This window comes from Homalodisca vitripennis, unplaced genomic scaffold (assembly GCF_021130785.1).
Source record: "Homalodisca vitripennis isolate AUS2020 unplaced genomic scaffold, UT_GWSS_2.1 ScUCBcl_774;HRSCAF=3470, whole genome shotgun sequence".
Lineage (NCBI taxonomy): Eukaryota > Metazoa > Arthropoda > Insecta > Hemiptera > Cicadellidae > Homalodisca > Homalodisca vitripennis.
This window is the reverse complement of record NW_025776900.1, coordinates 51414-79028: the sequence shown is the minus strand read 5'-3', so window position 1 is coordinate 79028 and position 27615 is coordinate 51414. Positions and strand designations below refer to the sequence as shown.

Sequence of the window (27615 nt, the reverse complement as noted above, 5' to 3'; positions counted from 1 at the left end):
CTCTTGGATGAAAAAAATATTTAATTTAACTTCATTTCTTGAATAAACTACTTCACACATCAAACTATATTTTTAGCACATTTAAATTAAAATTTTGTTATCAAATAAATGTTAAACTATGCAGATTTTAACCTTAATCTACAAACACACAAAGAAATAATATTTTAAGATGAGAAAATAATAACAATTATATAAAAAAGAAGGTTTTAATACAATAATTTCTTTTATTATTAATTTCTTTAGGAACAAATTCTTCCACCATTATTCATTTACATTACCATGGTCATGTGTTTTTAATGACCATTTCAGAATATGTTGCGAATTAAATTAAAATATCTGGAATAAAAAACTAGGATTTTAAGGATTGTAACACAGTTAAAATGAAGTACTTTTATTAATAACAAAACTTTAAACATATACTAACAATCGGGCCAAAACATATCCTTAAACTTCTTCTTCGGGTTTTCTGGGTCTCGAAGTTTCTTTGGAATATAACAGTTTGCTCGATCATCCAAGCGTCTCTTGAAAGGATCTTCTCCAAGTTCAAAAAATCTCCTCTTAGGATCCATGGGCCTTGTCTGGAACTTTATCTGAAAATAAAATAATTATTAAACTATGTTTGAAAATGAATTGAGACTGTTTTGTATGATTAATACATTTTGTATGCATTCAGCATTATCTTGAAATTGAAAACTAATAATTCGTAATATTATTTTATTTCATAATGTTCATCCTACATAAGACAGAAGGACACAGACAAAATATTTAAAATCATTCACTCCTAGTGTTTCAACAAAATAAATTCACAAATCTAGAATTTTGGAAATAAATAGAATAGTAATTTGATAGTAGTCCTTCAATGGAATGGAATTGAAGTTTATTTTTGAGGAGATGGAGATTTTAACACTTCACAGACAAGTGTGAATATACTCACTTAAGACGGTTTACAGATATATACTCTTAAGGTTAGATTCCTCATGGACGTTTTGCGGATATATTGTAAATTCAGAGCAAAACCAACCAAATTTATATTTTATGCAAAACTTTTTAAGACCGTATTCATCAGAGATAATTTATGAAAATTTAAATAAAATCTCTTGAAACACAAACTAAATGATTATTTTTAAGAGACCTTTGTTTTGTGTATTGGCAACACTGCAGTCAAATGCACAAAATGCTCTCAAATGGTATGGTTTTATCAGCACACCATTTTTGCAATAAAAAACTAAAAAAAATTGTTTGGTACAAACTATCACACACGTTTTACATAATACTGTCAGAAAAAAGGTTTTACTGTAACAAATAAAAAATAACTTAGCAAAGCCTTAACAGACTTAATGTATTTTACGGATTTTGACACCCACGAAGAGATAAATAACCACTTCTGTACCTGTTCTAAATGAAGACATTGCTGGAACGGGGATAGATCATAAATTCTGAATTTTGTATAATTCCTCAAAACATTGAGCACATTTCTTTCATTCATATGGTAGAGCTTACCATCTGTTTCACAAACTAGAATTGGCTATATTGGGTAACTGGGAAAAATAATAGGAATATTTTTTTACTTTATAATTGACAATGGATGATTTGAAAGTACAGCAGGTTTTCGGACATTTCAATAACATGATTATATTAATTTGTCAAAAACAATTACAGAAACATGACAGTTTAAAGTGCTGGTATCTGCACTGTTCTTGTGAAAATTAAAACAAAGTTAAACATGCAAAATGTGAAAATTCCAACACGTGATGAACGCACAAAAATAATTTTTGTGAACCAAAAAGTACATAAAATGTACCTGATATCCGGTTCTAAATCAAGAATTGAACAGGAAACCTCATGTAAAAGCCGATAAAAAACTAAATGGCATCCGTTGGGGTAGGCAAGAGTGGATAGTCCTCCAACCTACTGGTTATTCCTACCATTTAAATGGCTCTAAAGGTTACACTGTGTCCAAACTTTAATGAGACACATATCAATAATTTTAATATTTGTAGACTTTCTAGTTAGTTTTTTCTAATTACTGGCAGTCAAAATGACCTCACTTCAAAAGATGGTTCATGTTGGTCTGATAATTGTATATATAAAGCCACAATTCACAATAAAATTATTGTCTAAAAAAAATTATTGTGTTTGTAAAAAGATTCAACAACCCAATTAGTATTTTAAACCAGCATGATTACAATTTAAGATGTAGCAGATATGTGGAACAACATAGGCTGAAGTTTTAAGAAAAGAAAACTAGTTTCATCGGCACAACATTTTTGTTTAACCTTCCTCTCAATATTCAAAATGAGCAAAATTATGACAATTCAAAAAACTACTAAAAGATTATTTATTAACGTTATCCTTGTATTATTTTGAAGACTTTTTTTCAATATGTAAATAACTTTTAAGTATTGTTGGGTATGTTTAGAAATGTATAAAATCCCCTTAAATTACCTTAACTAATAACTGCCTTGATATAAAAATTGCTTTAACTTACTCTGTAGAAGGCTACATAGCCAAATCTTACTTTTTCAGTGAGTGTCAAACTGATTTTTATGTTTTACTATATAAATGATAAATTTATATTGAGATTTATTGTGACACTATTCTTGTAATCTGTTACATGTCTGAATAAAGAAATTTTGAGTTCGAGTTGAGTTTGAGTCTTTTTTGTTCACTTAGGAGTAGAATATGAGGATATCCCTTATTGCACTTAGTTCTCGAAGGAATGCCAGAATATTCAGGATGAGTAAGGTAAGGTAAAGAGATAGAGACCACCTTCTGTCAAGATCGTGAGGAGGGATTATGGACACTATCTCAGTCACATCACCTTGGAAAAATGGGAGGCTAGATTTGGGACGGAGAGGCAATACTCCCTTACGTTTAGGCTTGAAACATTCTTTAACTTTAAAGGACCTATACCCACTCCAACAATTATTCTCTGCTATAAACTACACTTATCGATCAAGTCATTTTACCCCAATAACCCGAGAATTATGAGCAATTTAGTATTTTTCCAATTGATTATTTAGTATGCAAATAGTATATAAGCTTTCCCAAATGGAGGTGTTTTAATGGAAATATTGATTTTTTTTACTGAATAAGAAAGAAGGAATAAATCTGAGAAAGCTAGAAAACCGTTATATGTGTGTCATGCATCACACGATTAAAACCAAAACTAAAAGCTGTGGCGATTTTGTTTCAATTACACCCTTTGTTTTGTTGTTTATACACAATAAAATTTAAGGTGGCTGTTCATTTTTAGTAAAAAAGACATGTTTGCTTTAAATCGCTGGTGATAAAACATTATAATGGTATTGGTTAAAAAATAGAAAAGATAAATATTTAGAAGGGTTGAAATTGTTTTATTATTTATATTAGTGTCATAGGAATATAAATTTGAAGAAGTTACTGTTGCCTCCAGCTAATAACAATAACATTCAGTACACTTTTAAAATTATTTCTATCACTATTTTATCTGATTCATTTTTTGTACCCTTAATTCATCTTCTTATAAATGAAACTATGTAGAAGTATTTGTTGGAAATCATGCTATAGTAAAATATTGTTTTTTATTCAGAATTTATTGATTGTTTTTACAAGTTATCTACACTCACTTAGATGGTGTGTACTTCCCAAAATAATATTTTGTATTGCCATTGGATATGAAATGAAATTCCAAAATGGTAATTGATGGGTGTCCGTAACACCTGAGTGAAACAGTTGGGAAATATGATAGAAAAGGTGAAATTGGTACAGGTTAGTGAGTCAGTGGACTGTTGATGAAAAGTGCTTACATTATCAGATGTGTTTGAAAAAATTCCAATCCAGAAAGCAATACTTACTCTCTTACTCCTGTGGCCACTCGAAACCCAGATGGTTTTTGACCTCGCCAACAATGTCTCTCCAACTTCTTCTATCTTGAGCCACTTCCAGTGTAGCGCCAATCGTTCTTAAATCCTTCTCCACCTGATCTCTCTATCGCATCCTAGGTCTGCCCAATGGCCTCACTCCCTCTGGTTCCCCTCGCCACACCTTCTTTATCATTTTATCTTCTCTCCTACGGGCAACATGGCCCATCCATCTCATTCTTTTACTCCTGATCAGTGCAATCACATCGTGATCTTGGTATATTTCTCTTAGTTCTCTGTTCTTCCTGATCCGCCATATGTCTCCTTCTTGAACTGGTCCAAAAATTCTTCTTAGTAGTTTGTTTTCAAAGGTTATTAATTTTTTTTGGGATTTCTTTGTGAGTGCCCATACTTCTGACCCGTACATCAAAACTGGTAAGATCATGGTTTTGTAAATTCTTAATTTAACTTTCCTCATTAATAGTTTGCTTTTAAGAAGTTTTGCAAGGCTCCAGTATGTTCTATCTGCTGCTGCTAATCTACATTGGACTTCAACTTCTTCTCTATTGTCATGTGTTATCGTCACTCCTAAATACTTAAATTCCTTTGTAGCCTTGAAATCATGGTTGAGTACTTCTAGCTTTTCTCCTTCCTGTTCCATTCTTCTGCTTATTTTCATGTAGTGCGTCTTGTCTTCGTTTACTTGTAATCCTACTTGTAATCCAGAATGCAATCCTGGAGTTTTTTGTTAAAAAAGAGGATGCCGATCCCCTTTTAAGCCTTACTCTACCCATCATCATGGGCTACTTGCCTGTGCAAGGATCTTATCAAACAGAATACGGAGAAAGTCAGTGGTACTGATAAAAATTGCAATGGTCAAATATAAATTTGAACCCGCACTTCACTAACTCAGATCCAAAGTCTGACATCTTAGAACAGATGGACATCGGCTCTACCATGATGTCACACCCTGCACTGGAGGAATTTGCAAAGGACTGCTCTGCCAGAATTGAGGCTTTCAATAGCATGTTGCCTCCCAAAGCAATGGTTACCTACAAGCCTTGCCTACTATCCACCCAGACATCCTGAGTTCTATTCAACCAAGATAATAAAGCAAATCCTACAGAGTATGCCAAACCACCAAAGAAGGAGAAACCAAGGGCGAGAATGATATTGCTAACTGTAGATAAATGTTAACAAAGCTCTCCATACCTTTTTAATCTGTGCTTATCTTTTTACTTCATTCAATTTTTATTACTTACACAGGCAAAATACAGACAGGTTCCCATGTAACCTTTGTAACCACATTATCCATGTATTAAAGGAGAAAAAAAGTTAATTGGGTAAATTAAAATTCATTTAATAAAATTTTGAAAACGATAATGATACCTGTCATAGTAATATCTATTTCTCTATTTTATGTCATATTTTATATTATTTGGATTAAATCATTTAGGTATATATGGAAAACAGTAAAACAGTAATAAAGCTGACGACAAAAAAAGAGATCTTCGAAAACAATTTATAACAAGTCCCCAGCTTTTAAAATGTAACAGCAAATGATAACTTCCTTTTTATTTACAATTAATAGTAATAATAAACTATCTGTTAATATTTCGGCTAATTGTATTGAAGTGAACACCAACCACCAATTGGCTATTAATTCAATGTATATTGCCCATCTTGTATCTTGTATTTGGTATTCGTATAACAATTTTAAAATTCATTTAGATAGTAATAATGTATTTAAGGTGTCACAGAACTATCTAATAACCTGTTCAGGTATCTGGACCAAAAACAAATAAAAATATCTTGAAAGTTTCAAAAACTCCATCATAACAGGAACAGCTGTCATTACATTTTATTTACAGAATTTAATTACAAACCCAACAATACCAAATTAATGAAAATCAATAGATAAATAAGGGAGATAATTCATTTTTAAAAGGCTGAGTATTAAAAAATACCGACCATCATTACATGGTGACAGCACTTCTAGAGAGCCACAAAAATCAGCTGTTTTAAAATTTGTCTGCTCTAAACAGCTGGTAAAAATAACACACTGTTTGAATGACAAGACATCACTAAGAAAAATGTAAGATTTAGGTTTCTTTCAATTCAAATTTTAAAGTAGGAAAAACAAAATGGTGGCTGTTTGAATAATTATGGAGTTTTGTAATGTTTGAATAAGATATTTTTAATTGTTTTTGGTTCAGAAATAATAACTGAAGAAATTGGTAAAGCGTTCTATCTTGTGTAAAAGGTCAAGTATTTACATTGTTCAATAAAATATGATTATGACAGTTTCAAATATTCTCTATTTACCTTGTATATATACTCCCAGTCGTATATCTCAGGGTCAAGTCGGTGCCGGGGGCGGTTACTGGACAGGTAGCGGAACTGGTCATGTAACCAGACCCTCCTCTCTTCTTGACTGATGTCCTTCACATAGGGCGCGTCCTTGTCTAGGAAGGGCTTCATGTCTACACCTTCCCTCTCCATCGGAGAGTTCAGGTAAGCCTCCACCAACTGCCGTAGTGCTCTGTCATCCCAACCTGTCAGCACACAACTGGTATCAGTGTTAAACTGTTTGTCTCACCACTGTAACCATATGTCTACTGATCGCGAGAGAAAAGAAGAGACCTGGATTCTGGCCTATCTGAAATTTGCAGGCGCTACTACTAGTATGTTGCCGCGCCTTGTTTCGTAATTCCATTATTGTTTCACTGTTCCATTGCTATGATAAACAATTCGCAGGGTTGGCTGTGGGGCGAAGCGCCTGAAATTACCGCGCGGCAACACACTAGTACACAGCTGTGCGCCGGCACGGGCCAGGTCTCTTCTTTTCTCTCGCCATCAGTACAAACCTGCTCCACCACTGTAACCATGTCTACAAACCTGCTCCACAACTGTAACCATGTCTACAAACCTGCTCCACCACTGTAACCATACGTCTACAAACCTGCTCCACCACTGTAACCATGTCTACAAACCTGCGCAACAACTGTAACCATATGCCTCTCAACTGTTTTACCATGTAACCATAAGTCTACAAACCTGCTCCATCACTGTAATCATATGCCTATCAAATGTTTTACAACTGTAACCATAAGTCTACACACCTGCTTCACTACTGTAACCAAATGTCTATCAACAAGATTCAAGATTCAAGATATTTTATTGTCATTAAGCACAATACATATTATGCAATAGACAAAGTCAACATATTATATAGCCTACTTTAATCTAATCTTTAATCTAGGCACAGTTATAGGACAAAATACAGTATTGCCAGCTAGAACTAAATAACAATAATATAAATGTGAATAAAAACAATAAAATTACAATTAAATAATTTAAAAATCTATACAATATGTGCTAACAATCCTAATCTTAAATTAACAATGGATTAAAAACTTAATGAGCTAATATCACAGGCTAGGTAATCTTCAACAGTGTAAAAAGCTTTATTTTTCAGCCACTTTGCAATGGTAACTTTAAAATTATTAAGTGTAACATTCCATGCTTTCTCTGGTAATTTATTAAATAATTTTATACTGAAAAATATCTGGCTGTTTTTGGTCTTTTCGAGTCTGACTGGGGGTAGATCGAGTAAATATTTTTTTCTTGTGCAGTGTGTATGAACATCTTGTCTATTTATGAAACTATTCAAATTTTCTTTTACATCAAGTAATGAGCAGTAGATGTATAAACTGGGCAAGGTCATAATTTGAAGTTCTTTGAAAAAAGGTGAACAAGATTCTTGTTTAGAAACATTTTTTAAAATCCTAATAGCTTTTTTTTGCCATAAAAATATTTTTTTGGCACTGGAACTGTTTCCCCAAAGAGTCACACCATACCTCAAGTGTGAGTGGAAAAATGCATAATAAGCAGTTATCAACATCTCCTGAGTAACAGTATTCCTTAGTTTACATAATAGGTATATAACTCTAGATAGTTTAGTACATAAATAATTAACATGATGTTGCCAGCTTAATTTACTATCTAGGATAACACCCAATAACTTAACAGAATCATTACTGTATTTAGTATTATTGTGTAGAGATAATGTTAAATATTCAGTTTTATTATGATTCACTGCCAACCCATTTGCTTTAAACCATTCTAGAGCTAATTTAAATGAACGTTCTTGATCAGATTTTAAGGTTTGTGAGTCTTTATTACAGTTTAAAAGAGTAGTATCATCCGCGTACAAAACAGAATTACAAGGTAGGCTAGATGAAAAATCATTGATTGCAACAATAAACAGAAAAGGTCCCAAAACAGAGCCTTGCGGAACTCCCAATTTCACTGTTCTGAAATTGGACTTGTTCTCCCCTTGGACAACCATCTGTTTCCTGTCAGATAAATAAGATGACAATAATTGTAATGCTTTATGTTTTATGCCATAACTAAACAACTTTTTTAACAACAACTCATGATTAATACAGTCAAACGCTTTACTTAAATCTATCAATGTTGCAGATGATATAATCTTTTTCTCAAAATTATTTAAAATGTTTTCCACAATTTTTCCTATTGCTTTCACAGTGTTTGATTTTTTTATAAATCCATATTGTTCTTTACAGAGCAAATTGTTTTGAGAAAAGAAATCATACAATTGGTCTTTTAAACAACACTCAAAAATCTTACTCAGTATGGGAACCAAAGAAATGGGACGGTAACTAGCAGGATCTGCCTTGCTGCCCTTCTTATATACTGGTACTACTTTGGAACATTTCAGTGCTTTAGGAAAAATCCCCTCAGATAACATCCAGTTGAATAGAAATGTCAATGGTTTTACTATGTAGGGTATAATATCCTTGATGATTTTATTAGAAAACCCAAAATAATCTTCGCTTTTTGATCCACTCAACTTAGATACATATTTTATAATTTCAAATTCAGTTATTACATTTAATTGGAATGTTTTACTAGCATTATTAAATCTAGATAAATAATTACTCAAAAGCTCAATAGCAGTGTCAAAATTATTTTGCTTCAAATGTGTAGTACTAACTATATTTATAAAATAATCATTAAAGTCATCAGGCTTTATTAATTCTTCAACGCTTTCTTTCTTACAATGAATTTCCTTTTTTATTATACTCCAAGCAGCTTTACATTTATTTGGAGCTCTCATAATATATCTGTCAGTGGCTAATCGTTTTTCTTCCTTAATTCTATTTTTATACATCTTTTTTATTTCTATATACATTTTTTTGTGTTCAGCTTCATTTTCTGTGCCCTTACTTATCTTGAATCTATCATAAAACACTGTTACTATATTTCTAAGTTTATATAGTTCAGGTGTAAACCAGTCAACCTTTGGTCTATTTCTACTTTTGATTTTGACATCTTTAACAGGACAGCATTCTTTAAGTGAACTTGTTAATATTTGTATAAAAAAATCAAAAGCATCGTCAACAGTTTGAAAAAAAGTAAGCTGCCACCAGTCAGTCTGATTCAGTCTATGTTTCAAACCTTCAATGGCACCAAAAGACAGATCTCTCACTTTTCTTTTAAGAATATTTTTGTCTGGTACTGTATTTGAAAAATGCAACTCATAAAACTCTGTGTATATACCAGCATGATCAGATACATTTGGTTCGATAACTTGACATTTTACTTTGTTTTTGCTTAAATTACTAACAACATTGTCAAGACAAGCATCTTCTCTAGTTGTATCAAAATTATGACAATACATATTAAATGATCTTAATAAATTCAAAAAAGTAAATTTTTCAGAAGAATCTTTTCTTACATCTACATTAAAATCACCTGTTAGTATCACAGTTGCAAAATTTTTATTTAAAAATATCATTAAAGACTCCAAATAGTCAAAGAAACTAAAAATATTACTCTTTGGAGTACGGTAGATGGTAACTATAACAACATCAATCTCCTTTAAATATATAGCTGTTGCTTCCAAAACAAAGACAACACAAAAATTACTAATATCTACAGTTTTATATTGGATTTTGGACTTTACAAAGATTGAGCTGCCGCCCCTACAGAGTGGTTTCTCTCTACAGTAAATACTTGCTAATTGATAACCATTTGGTATATACAAATCAGATTCTTCATAAAATAACCAGTGTTCATTAAGAGTTAGGATATCACAGTCATAGCTATCTAAAAATAAGTCTAAAACATCTACTTTATTTTTTATAGATTGAATGTTAAGATGAAAAAGAGTTAGGGGTTTGGATGAGTGCTGTCTGTTTGTTCTTCTATTCGATGACCGTGAAGAGGAGGCTGCACATTTCCCGTCAAGGTTTCGACAGTAGGTTGTAACATGTCTTCCGTACTGGGTTCTCCTGCGCTGCTCGGGTCCATGGCCGAAGGAGGTCGAGTGCTGTAACTTTTCACGGCCTCATCAATTTTACCAGCCAGCCAGTCCTTACCTTTGGCATTGAAATGCATACCGTGCTTCGTGTGCATGTCCTTTGTAGCAACACTTGCTTCCACCAAAGACACATTGCCAAAACCATTGCTCAGTTCTTTTAGCACTAAATTGGTTTTTCTTGTTTCCTTATTCACACAAGACCACTCAGCGAGATCGTACCTATTTGGTAGATCAACGAGAACTACCTTTTTTTCTTTCACACTTTCTAATGTATTTGTTATGTTGTTAATTAAAACATCCGCTTCGTTCCGTGCCACATCATTTGTTCCACACAATTGTTCCACACAACTGTTATACCATTCTAACCATAAGCATAAAGACATTATTTATACCTTAACCGTATGTTTACCAACCCATTTTCCACTGTAACCAGTTTTACACCACGCCCTATCAACTGAATATCCTGACTTTTCCATGTGTTAAATTGAAATTTTCAACATTATTACAATAAAGACATTAGAATTTCAATAACTAAAGGGTTTCAGATCACTACTTGGTTTTGTTGCCTTAGTGAGAACAACTGTATCATGTAGTATTAGCCCATTGGCTGACGTCTGTGGGGGTCATTCTGTTAGAAGAAAAGTGGAAAGTGATCAGAAATGAAAATATACAAACTAGATTAATGTATATCATACAGCAGTGTTACTTATTAGGAACATATTATAATAATAATAGTATAATAGTACTAAGAAATCTGCAACAATAGCCTTAGTGCAGTAAGCAACATTTAGTGAATAAATCTATTGCATTGTAGAATGTGCAATGAGACATCACTTGTACATATTTACCAATGATCTCATCCCCTTCAATTTTCTGGAACAACTCCCGGGTGGGCGTCCCATAGCAGACATTGACTTTAGGGTTCTCATCGATGAACTCTTCGTGGAACAGGAGAGTGTTGAGTTGGCTGGCAAAGAAGGAGAAAATCCGGCCATCGGTCACCACAGTGGTTGTTGTCAGAGGGTACGTTATGTCCTGGAATGTTGTGAAACCTGTAACGTCACTTGTGCTTAGCAACTACGTTCCATCAAAAATGCAATAAAATCACTTCTTTTGTTTCTATCAATTATAAGCCCTTTATTTTCAGATCCCTTTGAGGTGTAAGTATATAAATTTGAAATAAGTATAAGCTAAATAATTTTATAAACTTTGAAGAAACACTTCGACCTAACCAAAAATTAAATTTTTTAGTTGGTGTAGTATAAAATAGTCCTTCCAGCTCAGTCAAAAGAATAATTAGATTTTGTGACAACTAAAAACCACAAGGTCAGGCATACAATAAAAACGCAATAAGGAAATGCATAGTGGTCAAGAGCAGGATTAAACTGCCCAACACTTGCTCTTTGATTGTTCTGCAATAGCAAGGGATGCCATCTTTGGTAGTTTGAACAAGGGTGGTGAATTTCCCCAGGAGGACCTGATAGGTTGTTTTTGGCAGTTTGTGGAACTGCTGAAATCATAGACTGGTAGACCTCATGGTGTGCTTCCGGGGTGCGCAAAAGGTCCTGGAGGCTTAAGTGCATGGCAATAGGCTGCCCCATAGAAAGAAGAACCCATTGAGCGCACAATGTGCTTTAACATGTTCACGACAACAGCTTATTTCTGGACTTTATTTGCCTTTGAATTTTTCAACAATAATGGCAAAAAACTGTAATAGTTTTTTTAATATGTTTTATAAATGTTTTTCAGTGTACCACAAGTGGTACCTATAAAATGAATTTACCTTAAAAATTAAGCAATCATTCACCCGATGGGGGAACACTAGGGTATTCCCTACTAAAGAATTACTACACCTCCTCCAGAAATTGTAGTATGAGAATATTCTGAAAGTACAGTTTTCCATATTTAAGAATTCATGTTTGATTTTTGACAAGCTGTGTTCCGTTTTATAAATAATTTGAGGGTCAAATTTAGTATCAAATGTTCAATATCTCCTAAAATTTCATCATGACGGTGAAAACTCTAATTTCTGAATAATGTACATGTACCACACAACCATTTGCAATGACGCATCCAGCACTAACTAAAACTAAAAATGTATTTAACATTTTTCAGAATCTCTGTGTTGAAAACAAAACAATTATTGTTCTTTTATCATATTTATATAAAATAACAATAATCTTAATATTACCAGCTTTTGAGAAATTACAATTTTTATTTTCTGAAAGTTTTTATTACAAACATAACTTTTGAAAATTAGCTTGTCCAGTCCTCTACTGATGCGATTCAAACTAATTGGTTCCTATTAAATTGTCTCTTTTTCCTGGTATAACAGCCTTATGAAGGTGGGTCTTAGCCAGACTGATGAATGCAGACTCTGCAGAAGAATCAGCAGAACACATATGGTTAAATTGCCCTGCCATATCTACAATTCGGAAAAGATTTCTATGGCGTATCTCCTCAGCCCCAAGGATATCAGAGAACAGGAGCCTTCAAATCTGATTGGCTTCTGTAAAAGTCTTTGATTTTGATATAAATACAAGTTAGGGAGGCACAAAGGTCCTTAGGGTTAGGGTAGGACTAAGTGCGGGGATAAAGGTCTCTTCCCCTGAGGAAAAGTAAAGAAAAACATCCGTTGGAACATACTGAAAAATAATTAAACTCATCAATTGAACAAATACAACTTGATAGTGATGTTAATGTCTATAAAGACCTACACTCACCTTGATAGCTGGCCTGGCCGAGCAGCCAGGAGTAGCCTGCCAGCATAGCCTGTGCAGTGATGGTGTGGCTCACATCCTCGGCTCCAAAGCTTGGTGGACGTCCCAGCAGATGGCCTCGGCTGTGGAATGACAACAGGCCAAACTCATTCGGGTCACCCGGCCAGAATCCTGCATAACAAGTCGTCTTGTAAAGTTTTACAACTTGACATGCTTTTAAAGTTTTATGAAAGGAATATCCAAATAATACTGGTTTTTAACTATGTGTAGTAAGAGAAACTGCTTTCACACACCTTGATTCGTAAGTTTTAAGTGATTTGGATTACATGCTTTTTTAATGATTACAACCGTGAAGAATTGTTCTTTGAAAAGTTGTCTCCATTTACGTATAACATCCACCTTAGCACATGCCTCCGTCTCCACAGCAGAATGCCTTAGTTCACTTTGATTCGATTTTAGAAAAAATTCCAACAGGACAATTGCATTATGAAATGTGGTCCCAATTGCATAACCAGAAGCTTTTGTTCCAATCGTAAAGGGTTCCTGACTATCAATAGTTTCACTTACGGACTTAGATATTTCAGTTCTTGGAAAGTGTCCACTTTGAGTGCACCCATAAGGAAAGTGAACGGCTGTTACTTAAAAAAACTATTCAAGATAACTGAACAGTTTAAACATCAAAATGAAGTTGAAACAACTAAGTTTTGTTTTCCGTATAGCATGGGAGGAAACGTTGATCTTGAATGCACAGAACAACTGCGTAGCACCAATCGTGAGTACGATATTTACAGTGCAACAAAAGACAAAGAACTACCATAAGCAGGATTCATGTTGATGATATGCATAGATAAAATCATTTGTAGTCCACCACACCATTAAGGAAAAAAAGAGACAGCATGTGGATAAATCAATAGTGGCATCTGGTTTATTACTGTATAAAATTCATTGCTAAATACGATCATTATTGATGTAAAGTCGTTTGTCATAAATGTCGAAATAAGCTTGCGTAGTGCGATGTTAGCTCTATTAAGCGGCTTGCTAATATAACATGGTGCAATGTCAATATTTTGAGGATTCAATGTGGATAAGCAGGTTTATTGTATATATTGTTTTCTGTTTACTTAATTCTTAATGTATGAGTTAAAAATTTAGTATTAAACGGTTGATTCATTTACAAATTAAGTCAACATGTTTCCTTAAGCTGTCTAAGTAAGAAGACGATTCTGTACTCATGAAATAAAATTGCAAATTTAATCATATTATGCACCTGGTATGTTAGTCCCATGCCTTCTGATCTTCTCGAGCCCGTAGAAGCCAGGATCATACCTGAGGACAGGCACTTGGGACAGGTCAGGTGTGAGATGGGGCTTCACTGATGTCACACCTTCCTCGATGGCGGTTGTGGACGTCGAAGACAATCGAGGTTCCAGTGGCCTCAATGGCCGGGAGCTCCTCAGCTGGAGTATCGGCTGACCGATGTACTGAATAAAATGTCCCACAAGGTCGTCCGGTTCTTCCTTGATCTTTCTCTTGGCGAACCGATTTGTCTTCAATTCCTTCTCATGATCTTCCTTGTCTTTTTTCCGCTCGTCGTACGTCTGCTGGTCAGGATGGAATCCACCCACCCGCCAAAATGCTTCTATCCGTGGCTCAAAATCTATCTGTGACATTAATACATCAATATACCAAATAATAATGACAGGATATTTTATGTAATATTGAGTATTTTACCCGATCAACCTAAACTTCATAGTTTGGGGTAATCATATTTTAATCCTTGTACCTATTCAGTTAAAACATATGGCCAATGTGAACTTAAATAAGTTTACTTTCAATATCACCTCACGACAACAGCAACCACAATTAAACTGAATCAAGACAGAAATATTAAAACTCATCATAGAAATATTAATGAAGGAAATCAGCCCACTGCATATAAATCGTCATCCAGCAATCACTTTATACTCAAATGCTGCAAGTACCACACCATGAACAATGAATAGCAATTTGCAAATGTACAAACTTTGAAAAAATTAATGAAAGACTTACTGTCATTGACCAGACAACAAACACAATGCATGTTTTATTATTTTATTACTTTCAAATCCATTGAAACTTTCTGTTAATAAAAGTCTTCTCCTGTACCAATACGTTCAGTGTCATCAAAAAAGGTTGCAGCAATTTAAAAAAAGATAGTTCCTGTTGTATTTTTTATAAAGTGATAATTCGATCATATGAGTAATATGGTACTTGAAGAATATTAACACATTCAGTGTGGCCGGCCCCACATGGGGACGTCGGACCTGCGCGCTTAGTACGGATGTCCCCAAATGGGGCCGCCTTGCCGCTCTACACACAAAGCCTCAGTGTAATTCACCCATTCGTTGTAGACTGTTGAATCTCTGCCGCATTTTAGGTTATGACCAACGCTTTATTGTAATCGGTTTTGTTCGCTTTTACCCATTACGGTTCTTTTTCAATAGGAGCCCGTTGTAATCTTTGAGTGTTCAGTGTGTTGTTTCTGTGTATATCAACTGTGTAATTCTTTCTCTACATTATTTGTGTGTTTTTTTTATAAAAATGGATCCTGCAGTGCCAAGTACCTCTGGTCAGACTAACTTTTACTCCAGAAATGAACAAAACTACGACAGTGATGGTTCTGTGGATATCATACAAAGAGTTGTTGATGACTCTTCCTCAGACAATTCACCTGCTTGTTCTGAAAGTGACGACGAGGCTACTGTTATTGAGGTTCCTACTAGGAGTATTACAACAACAGGTATGAGGCCTATTGAATTCATCAGAACCGAATCTTTGTTAGTATCAGTCCCGGGGGTTGGTTCCCCAATAGATTTTTCACACTCCTATGTGACAATGTTTTCCTAGAAAATATTTGCAAATTTACAAATGCTTATGCATTCAATTGTGTATACAGTAAACCAACCTTGACACCGAAATCAAGAATAAATGCGTGGAAAGACATCACTGTACCCGAGCTGAAGACATTTTTAGGCGTTTTATTGCACACAGGCACAATAAAAATGAATCGAATCCAGGACTATTGGAAAACAGATTATTCAATTTTAAGTGTTTTAGTAATTTTATGTCGAGGGACAGGTTCTTGTCCATTATGCGTTGTTTGGATTTTTGCAAAACAAATGACAATGCTCTTGACCCAGGAAAAAAACTCCATAGGAAAAATTCAGTTCGTTGTATGTTACTTCAACAACAAAATGAGAAATGAACTACCCTTAAAAAGAGTTATCTCTCGATGAGGTTATGGTACTGTGGAGAGGATGATTACACTTCCGTCAGTACATCAAGGGCAAAAGGCACAAGTATGGTGTCAAATTGTACACTTTGACAGAGCATCAGGGATTTATTCTTAGATTCCTCATGTACATGGACAAATAAGATACTACCGTAGGTGGTGTAGGGCATACGGAGAAGGTTGTGCTACACCTTTTGAAGGATTATTTGGGGCAAGGTCATTCAGTGTATATGTACTTTCAATGAAACAAGTAAGTGATATTATCAGCAGAGCGCTCGTAACAACTTTCGACAATACGGGACCAGCACAATATGCGGCCAGCCCCAGTAGAGGCCGAAAATTGTGACGTCACAGTTCTAGGAAATTCGGCCGGAAACGTCATTTAGACCTTCAATCATGCCTATCCACTGTAAAAGGTAAGTTTTTTCTACATACAAATTTTTCAGCATCCGGTAACCCTAATTATGCTTTTTGCCGCAGCGAATGTGTTAAGAGCCAGTTTTACTAAGTGACCTTGAGTTTTTCCCCCGCAAAACAATGTTAAACCAAATCCAACTTTAGTCTCTTATTTTTTATTCTATTTTTATCAATGCCTTATTTTAAATATATAATTAGTATACAACCAAACGCTTTTTTAGTAAAGTGGTTACTTTTTAAATATTTAAACCGTAAAGTACAAAATATTTTATGATTTTAAACAAAAATATTATTAAAAGATTAAAACAAGCGTTTGGAAATGTATATAATAAATGATTTAAAATGAGACATCTGATGTATATAAATGATTTAAAATGAGACATCTCTAAAACAACAACTATCTTGAGTGTAAAGTTGCATGAAGTTGTTTAAAATTTGTTATGGGTAAAGACTCAAGGTTTTTTTACTACAACCATCTCTTAAGTGTTGAATAATCTCTAAAACCTTTGTTTTTACACACAACAAAAATATAGGTGTCTATTTTGTATAATTACTTTTAAATATAGCCTACACTTGATTATGAAACTATATAATAGCTTACCTCGGTTTCATAGAGGTGAGGAGCATGCTGGGCTAAGTTTGCTGACAGGATTCTATTTAATTGTTCAACAACTCCTTTGGTCACTTCATCGGCCAGCTCGCCTTCCCCCATCATGTCAGCTCTTCCGTCCACTATATGTCGATGTCTGTACATAGAACAAGCTTAGGTTATTTTAGTTCATAAAGGTATGAAGCATTCTGGATTAGGTTTGCTAACAGGATTCCATTTACTCCATCACAATCTTCCTTTTACAGTCAATATACGGGAATATAGAACACATCAATCTTATGGATTTTTACTTCATATAAATGTAGGCTAGTAAGATACATAGAAGTGTGCAGAATTTTAAATGTAATGTATTGTAGGTAAAATGAAGTAATCTGAACGCCATGTATGTCCCAACTTGAAACTTCTTTGAATTTTTGATTCCACAGTATAAAACAATTTATACATTTAGTACTTTTGTTTTCAGAGTATTTTGTGCTCATGATAATGCCTAACTTCCTGGGCATTCTGATGTAGAAGCAAAACATGTAAGTTAAAAGTAGAAATAAGTTCATAATATTATTTTATTTAGTTAGACATTTTTGCCGAAAATGAATGGAACAGTACAAGAGAATAAAAGGGCCCACAAATGGAATGGGCTAGTATTATTACTCTTTACATTTTTTAAGTAGCCTTCTTTTCACTTATGAAGTGAGGCTTGTTAACATTTATTGGGTTATAAATAATCCTTTATATAGTAAGACTACTGGTGAATGTTTAGAATCACAAACGCAAATTAATTATGATGGCCTACCTCCTTCTCTGCAATATGAGCAAATGTTGTAAAACCTTGTTATTGGATAGGCTACTTACTGAAGCATTTATGATTCTGCCTTAATAATGTTGTTTTAGCCTATTTCAACAAACGACTAGTGGCAATAAAGAGATTGATTTCAAATTAGTCTGAAACATTAATTAGCTATATTGTATTTCATTGAATAATCTTTTAGCTATTTAAAGCAATTTTTCACTATTCTTTTACTGCACTATTGCAGTAAGAAACCCACTCACTATTGGTGTAAACAAAACCCATTGAAAGTAAATAAATAACTGGTTGGTAATTCTGAGCAATTATTGTATCAATTCCAATTTCTTTCATATTTTACTATGAGGATCAGGCAATCCTTAGAAAGTAAGAAACATAAAAATTTAGTGGCAAGCAATAATAAAGTTCATTGTCCACACACCTCACAGCTTCAAAGAGGTATTGAGGTGCTCAGGTGATCTGAGCATGGCTTTGAGACATTATCTTGAGGGATGTTTTTCTTCAGAAGCCTGCATTAGTAGTCAGAGGAATTTGTGATCGGTACTTTCCCGTGATGAAATCACGTTTAGCGATTTGGCATGAGAAAATGACAGCTACATTTTGATGTTTCGTATTTCAATAATATTTTATATAGTACAAGGTTATTTCGGCCACATAACCTGACAGTTATACTTAGCAGGTTCTAAACTATAGATAAATATGAGTTTTACATTGTTTTCCTTACTCTTCGATCTCTGAAACATATGTCGTTTTGGTGCTTTGGTATTATCCGCAGGCCACTATTTTTATACGAGTTTTTCTCATGGCGGACCAAAATAAATTACAGTATTTAAAAGAACAAACTTTATTCAACTTATTTTAAAATTTACAAGTCATTACGACAATCAATGAAACCAAAATTGAACAAACAACAGTTAATTATTTAAAAGTGAAAGAGCGATTCATGTGACTAGGCCTACTTGAAGGGTCGCTTGCCTATTTGGAGGTGATTTAGTGATAGGAAGTATGACTCATCAAATATTTTTTATTCATTATGAAACAAAGAAAGTACAAGGAACATATAATGAAGTTTATTTTGATCCCTGATAAGGACAACTTGTCCAAATATTTGGGCTTCAGATAATACCAAAGTATTTATGTGATGATTTTGTCTTCCAGTCATATTATGTAGTGGACGAGTATCGTGCTGCATAACGGCCATTCTTGTTGTTATGTGCAGGTAACCAAGCATTTTAAGTAAATAAAAACTAAAATAGTTACTTATACAGTGGTTTACCATACTACTTCTTAAGAGTAATGCAGTGATTTGAGTTGTGTCCAAGCAAAAAATATGAGTTTTCAGTGTAAATATAATAGGGTTATTTTGGTTTTTACAAAGTTGCTGACACCTATAAAAAAAGGAGGCCTAGAGTAATTATTTGTTTCTACAATTTATTACTAATCATACTGATTTGTGTTATCTTGATGTTTTATTTGACGTACTTTGAAAACTGCACTACTACTATGTAATTTCTAAACTCTGACAAAACAAGAGACTTTTTTTATAAGTACAATTTATAAAATGTTAGTACCAGGCAGCATTTTGTTTATGAATACTAAGCTGTTTCTTTTTATTGTAGAATAATATATTATACATGCATTTTATTTAGAGGTTCATGACCTTTATCATGGCATAACTGTAAAAAATCTAAAACAATATATATACAACAAAATTTACTTCAAACATTTTATTTTATACAAATTGGGGGATTTTGCTTTATACACAAATGTTATTTGGTATTTTAAAAATATATGAAAATAGTTGCGCATGCTATTCTCCATTTTATTTCTAACAAGTTATTTAATATAAATCATTAAAATAAAATGAATAGCTTTTTTGCAATAATGTTTTTCCTAAAAGTTTGTAATTTGAAGTAAAATGTCACATTACATGTTTTTTGTCAGTAAAGAATGTTATGATAAGAAATTTGTTCAAATTTTCATGGCCTTTCCATGGAATAAAGAAATATCTTTAATCATGGTTAGAGTACAATAAGCAGACCCAGTTTTTATATCGATTGGTATAATCATCGATACTTAATATTCCTATATTGAATACGAGTCGATCTATCATATCAACATATCCGTATTCATAATAACAATCATATTTGAAATAAAAATAATTAATATAATACACATAGTGATAATCTCATAAATAATAAAGGAGCTATAACAATCAAACTAGCAACTAGAACTGGAAATAGGAAAAAATCATAAATAATAATGGGTACCAGTAAGATTAAACGCCGGGGCGGCAAATCACGAATTTGACGTTACCAACGTATTCTGCTCACCCTCCTGAACAAAAAATATATATAGTACTAGGGGGTGCAAATGACAAATAACATGATTTTAGGGGGTATATTGATAAGTGGTAAAGTTTCTAATGTTTTAATGTTCAGTTTGTGTGCTGTGTCTGGATAATCTGTTTACTTGAATATTATCTGCGGCCGGGACTGATAGCAGCCTGATAGCATACCTGTTATCTGAGTTGTCCGGGGCATAGGTCAGTTCTACACAAGATATCGTGTTCAGTAGGTCGGATTGAGTGAGTGAGTTTACAATGATGAATCAACCATCCACTAGTTCAACCAACCCTAGTGAATTGTGTGTGTCGGAGTGTTTCGTAGGGCACGTAAAGAGCTTACGTTTTAACCGAAACGAAATTATCTCTTTTTTAATAGAACAGGGCATTTTTAAAAATGAGTGTATTTGTTCGTCGTGCGGTCGAGTGGTGTTTTTAAACCGGGAGACTGTGTCGTTTCGTTGTGATAGACCACTTTTTTGTTGCTGCTGTTTAGCTATATCCGCCAACACACTAATGGTAAGTGTTCTCTGTTAATATCCATCTATATATTTGAGTTTTTCATGATTTATTTACTTTTTAAACTTTACATAATTGCCTTTGCATTACATTTCAATTTATATTTTTGATCAGCCCCTCTAGAATTTTATATTTTACTGATAGGTACTATCTCGAGGGATGTTTTTCTTTTATTGACATCAGCGCGGGCTTCGGCAGCACCTTTGGTGCTGCCCCGCGCTGATGGCCGGAGGCACTCGTAATTAATTTTTTTCTCGAAATTAAGAAAAACATTATTAATTTTGATCAAAATTCTGCTCATTTCTGTAATTTCTCATTTACGTTTGCAAAGATGGCGGCGCAACCGATGACGTCATCACGAGGTTCAATCATTGGCCACAAAAGGTCACGTGACGCTAGACGTGGATGTAGAACATGGAGATATTACTGGAAAGTTATTTAATTTTTTATTTTCTAGAACTTCGTTATTTCTCATTTCCACCCCATCAAACCTTATACTTTTTTTTATATAGGACGAATCCAATAAGTTAAGAACGCAAAACTCGTATTTTTTCCGCCCCGGCGGTTAATATGATAATTACCTAATAATGAAATAACAATAAAACAAACATATGCTATTTATATGTTTTTTCCTGGATAGGAATGATTAGGCCTAACCACTTTCAAGCAGTTATAGAAAGCATCCTCTCTACAAAGCCGTACTTCTATTTTCTGTACCAATACAGAGATGATCTGCAAGCAGGTCAGCTGACATGCCACTTTTTAAACTTCATTTCACGGTCCTCCACAAGATTTTGACTATCTTACTATATGAAGAAGCACTTACAATTTAATTATCATTCAAGATCAGTATCAGTTTGTTATGTCGATAGTTATGATAAGTAACATTGTTTGTCAATATCAATATAAAAGCCAGGTCCGTTTATCGTACTCTACCCCCATACACACTCAAATTAGGTTCAACTTAACTTTTTATAAAAAAGTAAAAAACTTTGTTTATACAATCTGAAATTTTTATAAAGCACATTTTGTTTGTAATCATATATCTTATATTCTTCATTTAATTAGAAAAAAGCCACAACAAAATTATGAAAATCTATTAGCCTAGATAGTTATTTTACAACTGCCCAGCTTTTCCTAAAAGATTACAAAAAACAGCCTGGCACTTTACGCATATGGCTTGGGGGAAATGCCAACGGCACTAAAAGGGTTAACATATTTGTTAAATGCATACATAATACAAAATGTTTACTTGCCTCTTTTTAATCAATTCCAATAAAATAGCGTCTTGCAGCTGAGGTCTAATTCTGTCGACAAGATTTTTAATTTCATTTTCAGACAAGTTAGTTGAAAAAGGAAATTCATCTACTTTGATGAAGTCTGTTCTAGTGATGTGTTGCACAAATGGTAAAAAGTTGAATGGAAAATTCCCTTCTTTCAACATTAACGAGCTCCACCCATAAAATCTTGGCATATTTATACCAAAAAACTTTTCCTCCACTGTGCCTAATTTTTTGATCTTGTCAAGCTTTGCATCCCTTTCTCTTTTATAGCATGACTTTTCAGATAAGTCCAAGATCCTGGGATAGTTTGGTGTTTCTGTATATTGATCATCTGGATAAATGTTAGAACTCATCCTTCTTAAATGCTTGATTTTTAAAATTCTTTGAGTTGCAAATGGTGTTAGTTTAACACCTTTAAAGGTGAACTGGCTAAGAGACATTATGATGTTAATTCTATTTTATTTGGTGTTATATAAAGTAATAATATATTTTGTTCTTGACAAAATATATGAAACACAATGAAACGACCAAAACAAATGTCCTAAATCCAGATAAATCCGTAATGAAAAAGTACTTTTACAACCATATCATGAGAAACAAATAGTTTAAAACTGAAAACAATATTCACTTTCGGTTAAAAACATTCAAGGCACTCTCTTTCTTTACACTAACTCGATCACTGAAGTTACTTCACTATACACAGACTACTACATTTTGATGTAAAATTCCATGTACCTACACCTAATCCATAAAATAACATAACCTAGCTCCTTGCTTTTTTTTTTTTTTTTTTTATCTTTTTGTTTAGCGTTAAGGCTAATAGGCTTTGGGGAATCCATGAAGCCTCGATGTGCGATAACTATTATTCTGTGGTTGTCATGTTAATAAGGTATTCAGCAGTATTAGTCAATCCATATACATGTATATCTAATAGACATAATCGAAGATATTAATGGTAATACATGAATGTTTCAGTAGTGTACTGTAGTGTTTCGTTAGTCACTCAAAAGATGGGGAGTTTGGGATAATCTAAGACATATGTGGGAAGATAGGGAATGGTGGGGTGTTAGGAGAGCTTCTCGCCAGGGGCCCATCAGGCAATTCCTATCCCGAAAGGAAGGGCCTCTCGGTTGAAGTGCCTATTCCCAAGGTTACATGTATGTAGTATGTTGATTTCTGTTGTGTATAATTCAGTTTAGTTATATCCTTCGTTTAATTGCAACTAGAAAACTATTTAGTCTCTTTGAAAATTTGACTATCATTGGTTTGTTAATACTCTACATAAGTTCACATTATTTAAACCCCAAATTGTTTACTAATTAATTTGAAATTTGTGCTTCTAGCATGGTCATTTGCCGGGCATCTGAAAAATATATGCTCTAAAGTTTCGTTATTACCCAAAGTACATCTTAAGCATAACGGAGTAAAATACTTACCTATAGTAAAAAGACTACTATTTGTATTAGCATGTCCAACTCTTAATCTAAGTAGGTTAACTATCTCCCATCTTTTAAACTTGACATTTTTGAACCAACTTTGTTTTGGGACTGAATCTACAATTTGTTTGTACCATTTTGCTTTATTTGAACCTAAAAAGTATTCATTTAAATTTAGCATGGTATAGTATTTTTTGATACGCCTTAAAATCGTCAAATGGTATGTTAAATTCTACTAGTCCTGATGCCATCTGTTATTGCTTCCTTAGCTAAACTGTCCACTTTTTCGTTTCCAGCGATACCTATGTGACCCGGTATCCACTGTATAATGATATTTTTCTTTGTCACTAATATTTCATAAACTATTGTTATAATAATACTTTGATTATCATTATTCGACCCCTCCATGCTTTTTTCTATGGCTATTACTGCAGCTTGAGAATCAGTTAAGATTATAAAATCGTTGTTATTTAGATTACTTATGTGTTGAATACTTTTCAAAAATTGCTACTAACTCCGCAGTATAACTTGAAGGAGTACTTATTTAAAGTATATTTGGCTGAGATTAAGTTGTGGTATCCAGAAGGCAGAGCCAACCCCTTCTTACAGATTTGGATCCATCTGTGTAAACACGAATGTAATCTTTGAAGGTTATGTTTAGTTTGTCTCTTACTATTTGTTTTGTAACATTTTCATTTTGTTGGTTCTTGATAATTTTGTTGTCTCTAGTATAAATGCATTACTGGTAGGTTTTACCTTTCTATTTATTAAGAAGAGGGGTTCATCAAAATCCCAAATATTCTTAAATACTACATCAGTAAATTATGTTTATATTAATCTGACTAATATTATTCAAGGACTGTAGAAATAAAGGGACCCTTTTGTTTGCCCAATATTGCATGTCAGTATATATTGAGCTAAGATACATTAAAACTTGTATAAGCAGGGTGATTATTTTGCGAAACTATTTTGTAAAACTACCCTATCGGCTAGTAGCTGTCGCCTTAAGTTTAAAGGCATTACAGATGCTTCTGCATGTAATGTTACAATAGGGGAAGATTTAAAAGCCCCAAGGGCAATTCTCAGTGCCTGATTTTGTAAATTATCAATCTTATTCAACTCAGTTTTAGTGCTATGTCCGTAGAGGAAAACATCATAATCTAGCTTACTTCTTATCACACTCTTATAAATCTGTAATATAAATTCAGGGTGAGCTCCTGAGTTCTGCAACTGACAGATTTAAGGATATTCAAGTCTTTCCAGCATTGTTGAAGAATACTATTGATATGAGTCTTAAAAGTTAGCTTATTGTCGATGTATATGCCTAACACTTTAATTGTGTCTACTACAGGTAAACACTGATCTTTTATAAAGTACTGTAGATTAGGGTCATTATTTTTTTTTCTAGATACAACTAGTATATTACATTTTTTTTGCATTGAAGTCCATGTGTAGGATCTCGAAATATTCAACCAGCCCATTAATAGCTAGTTGCATATGATTTTGAACCATGTCATAATTTTTATGTGCGGAATATAGCAGTATATCATCTGCATATTGCACAGATTTGAACTTGAGGTGGTAAAGCATATTTTATATGTGATGTATAAAGGGAGAATAAACAAGGGACTGAGAACACAGCCCTGTGGCAAGCCTCTGTTAACTACCCTAGTGAAAGTATACTTAGGATTAATAAAGCTTTAATTTTCTATTTATCAGCCAGTTGTGGCAGTATATTAAGAACTTAGATGGAATACTAGGCTAGATAATCTATCTATCAATGCCGGTATAAAAACATTATCATATGCACTAGAAATATCTAATGCTGCAGCAACAGTTGTTTCGTTAAATGATAAGGCTGTTAGAGTGTCGGTTACAAAATGTAATAGGTAATCACTAACAACCCTTCATTTTTCTGAAACCATATTGAGTCTCAGAGACCAAATTGAGTTTTTTTCGGCCAACCATTCTAACCTATTTTTAATTAGTGAATTCATAAGCTTAGCTAAACAAGATATTAACGAAATTGGTCCTGTATGATTCTTCTGAGTTCTATTTTTTATTAGGTTTAAGCAAAGCAATAATCCTGAAATGCTTCCATGTTGTGGGTATGTCTATATGTCCATTCCATATTTCATTAAATATTGCAAGGAGCATTTTAAGGGCATTTTCTGGCAGGTTTTTAATAATTCTGTACGATATACCGTCAAGACCTGGAGAAGTGTCTTTATTTTTATTTTTGATAGCTATCAGTAATTCTTGAAAAGAAAAGTCTTTTTCTAGTGAATCATCAGAAGGTCTGTACAATTTCCTGTCAATATATTGCAATTCATTGACATGGGCACATAGTCTGGGACTATGTGTTTCATAAAACCTTCACATAATTTTTCATTGTTTATTTATAAAAGTGTCATTACTGTTATGACATTTGTTACCTTTTAACTTGCCTACAATTTTCCAGGCAAATGAGCTTGTCCTTTTCTCCCCTATATCCTGACACGTTTTTTTCCCAACTCAATCTTTTGGCCAACTGAATTTCCTCTCTGGCTTTTAACTGAGCTATCTTGAAATGTACGGTAGTTTACTGCCGTCATTTGTTTTCTAAATCTTGTAAATGCCAGTCTCCTTTGAGCAATAGCCCTGGAACAATTATCTGTCCACCAGGGTTTAGGAGAAAACCCTCTACTATTTGTTTATTGGCATTTTAATTTTAGGTATGGATGTCTCACAGGCTCTGTAATTATATTATATAGCTCATCCATTTTATTAAAGGATGTTGAAAGTTTTAATTCATTAACTTTATTTTCTACTGTCTTAGAAAAAACAAGCCAATTTGCTTTCTTAAAATTAAATTTGTTATGACTAATATTTTTCCAATCTAGGTTATATTTACATGTTAAGTTAGTCATGTTAAAACTTATAACTATAGGAAAATGGTCACTACCCATAGTATCTTGCATTATCTCCCAATTTTCTAGCTTTGAGTGCATATTGGGTGACACAAATGATAAATCTAAGGTAGAAGTGTTTTGATCTAGAGTAGGTATTGTAGTGTGTCTGTAATCATTAAGTAAAATTAGAAGGGATTTGTTATATATTCCGTAAAAATATCACTCCCTCTTGGATTGGGTGATCTGGCTCCCCAGTAAGGATGGTGAGCATTTAGATCCCCGCAGAAAATTGAGTATCCATGGTCTTTATTAAACATATATTGTTCCCAAAATCTACTCTCTTATTTTTTATTTTTAGGTTTACAATATATATTGTATATATGAACAGGTTTATTATAATTGTTTATTTTCAATACCAATTAATTGTGTTACATTGTCGTTGTAACTTAGTGTTTTTTGTGTAAGTTACTGATTTGTGTATTATCATAGCTACACCTCCATATCCATCAATCCTATCAACTTTTTCTATATTATAATTGTTATCTTTGATGTTATTCATATTCTGTTAACCAAGTTTCTTGGATTAAACCTATTTGAATTTTTATTTTTAGTAATATTATATATAAAATTCTGACCACTTGGGTTTTAGTGATCTTGCATTCCACTGAATTATTTTCAATTCATTTAACATGTTTTGAAGTTGTTACTGCTGAAGTATTGCCAGTACCTTTATTTTTTGGTTCTGTTTTAGTGTCCTGTCAGTGGGCCCATTGCCCCTAGTCTTGGGATTACTGTCCGTAACCTTAAAAGGAGCTAAGAAATCTTCTATTTGTTTTTTATTATTAAAAGTAATAGGTGTAGATAGTAATTTGAATTTTATGTCATCTATTTTTTTGTTAATTAGGGAACGTAAATGTTTCCCTATCTTGTGATGTAGACTCAGGTTTTTGTGTATTTTTGGTTAATCGTAAGTGAGTTCTGTTTGCCAGTTACAGTAAGTTTACTGGTATTATTACGGTTTGTATTTATGCTAGTGGTCTTATAATGATTATTACTGTGACTTAGTCTATGGGAAAGCATTCCTACTTAGCCCAACTGTAGATCTAGGTTTTTTAAGGTTAAAGTTACTCT

General features: G+C 33.4%; 1 protein-coding gene across 1 annotated transcript; it reads right to left on the bottom strand.

The window, feature by feature from the left end:
• Positions 1-375: 375 nt before the first annotated feature.
• LOC124370984 lies at positions 376-22944 on the bottom strand. Its single transcript, XM_046829289.1, has 7 exons — positions 22131-22944; positions 17201-17345; positions 14179-14572; positions 12915-13082; positions 11040-11243; positions 6168-6397; positions 376-590 (listed from the first exon to the last, which is right to left on the bottom strand). The coding sequence occupies exons 1-7, from the start codon at positions 22595-22597 to the stop codon at positions 420-422; spliced, it is 1779 nt and encodes a 592-aa protein (XP_046685245.1). The 5' UTR covers positions 22598-22944; the 3' UTR covers positions 376-419.
• Positions 22945-27615: the final 4671 nt, after the last annotated feature.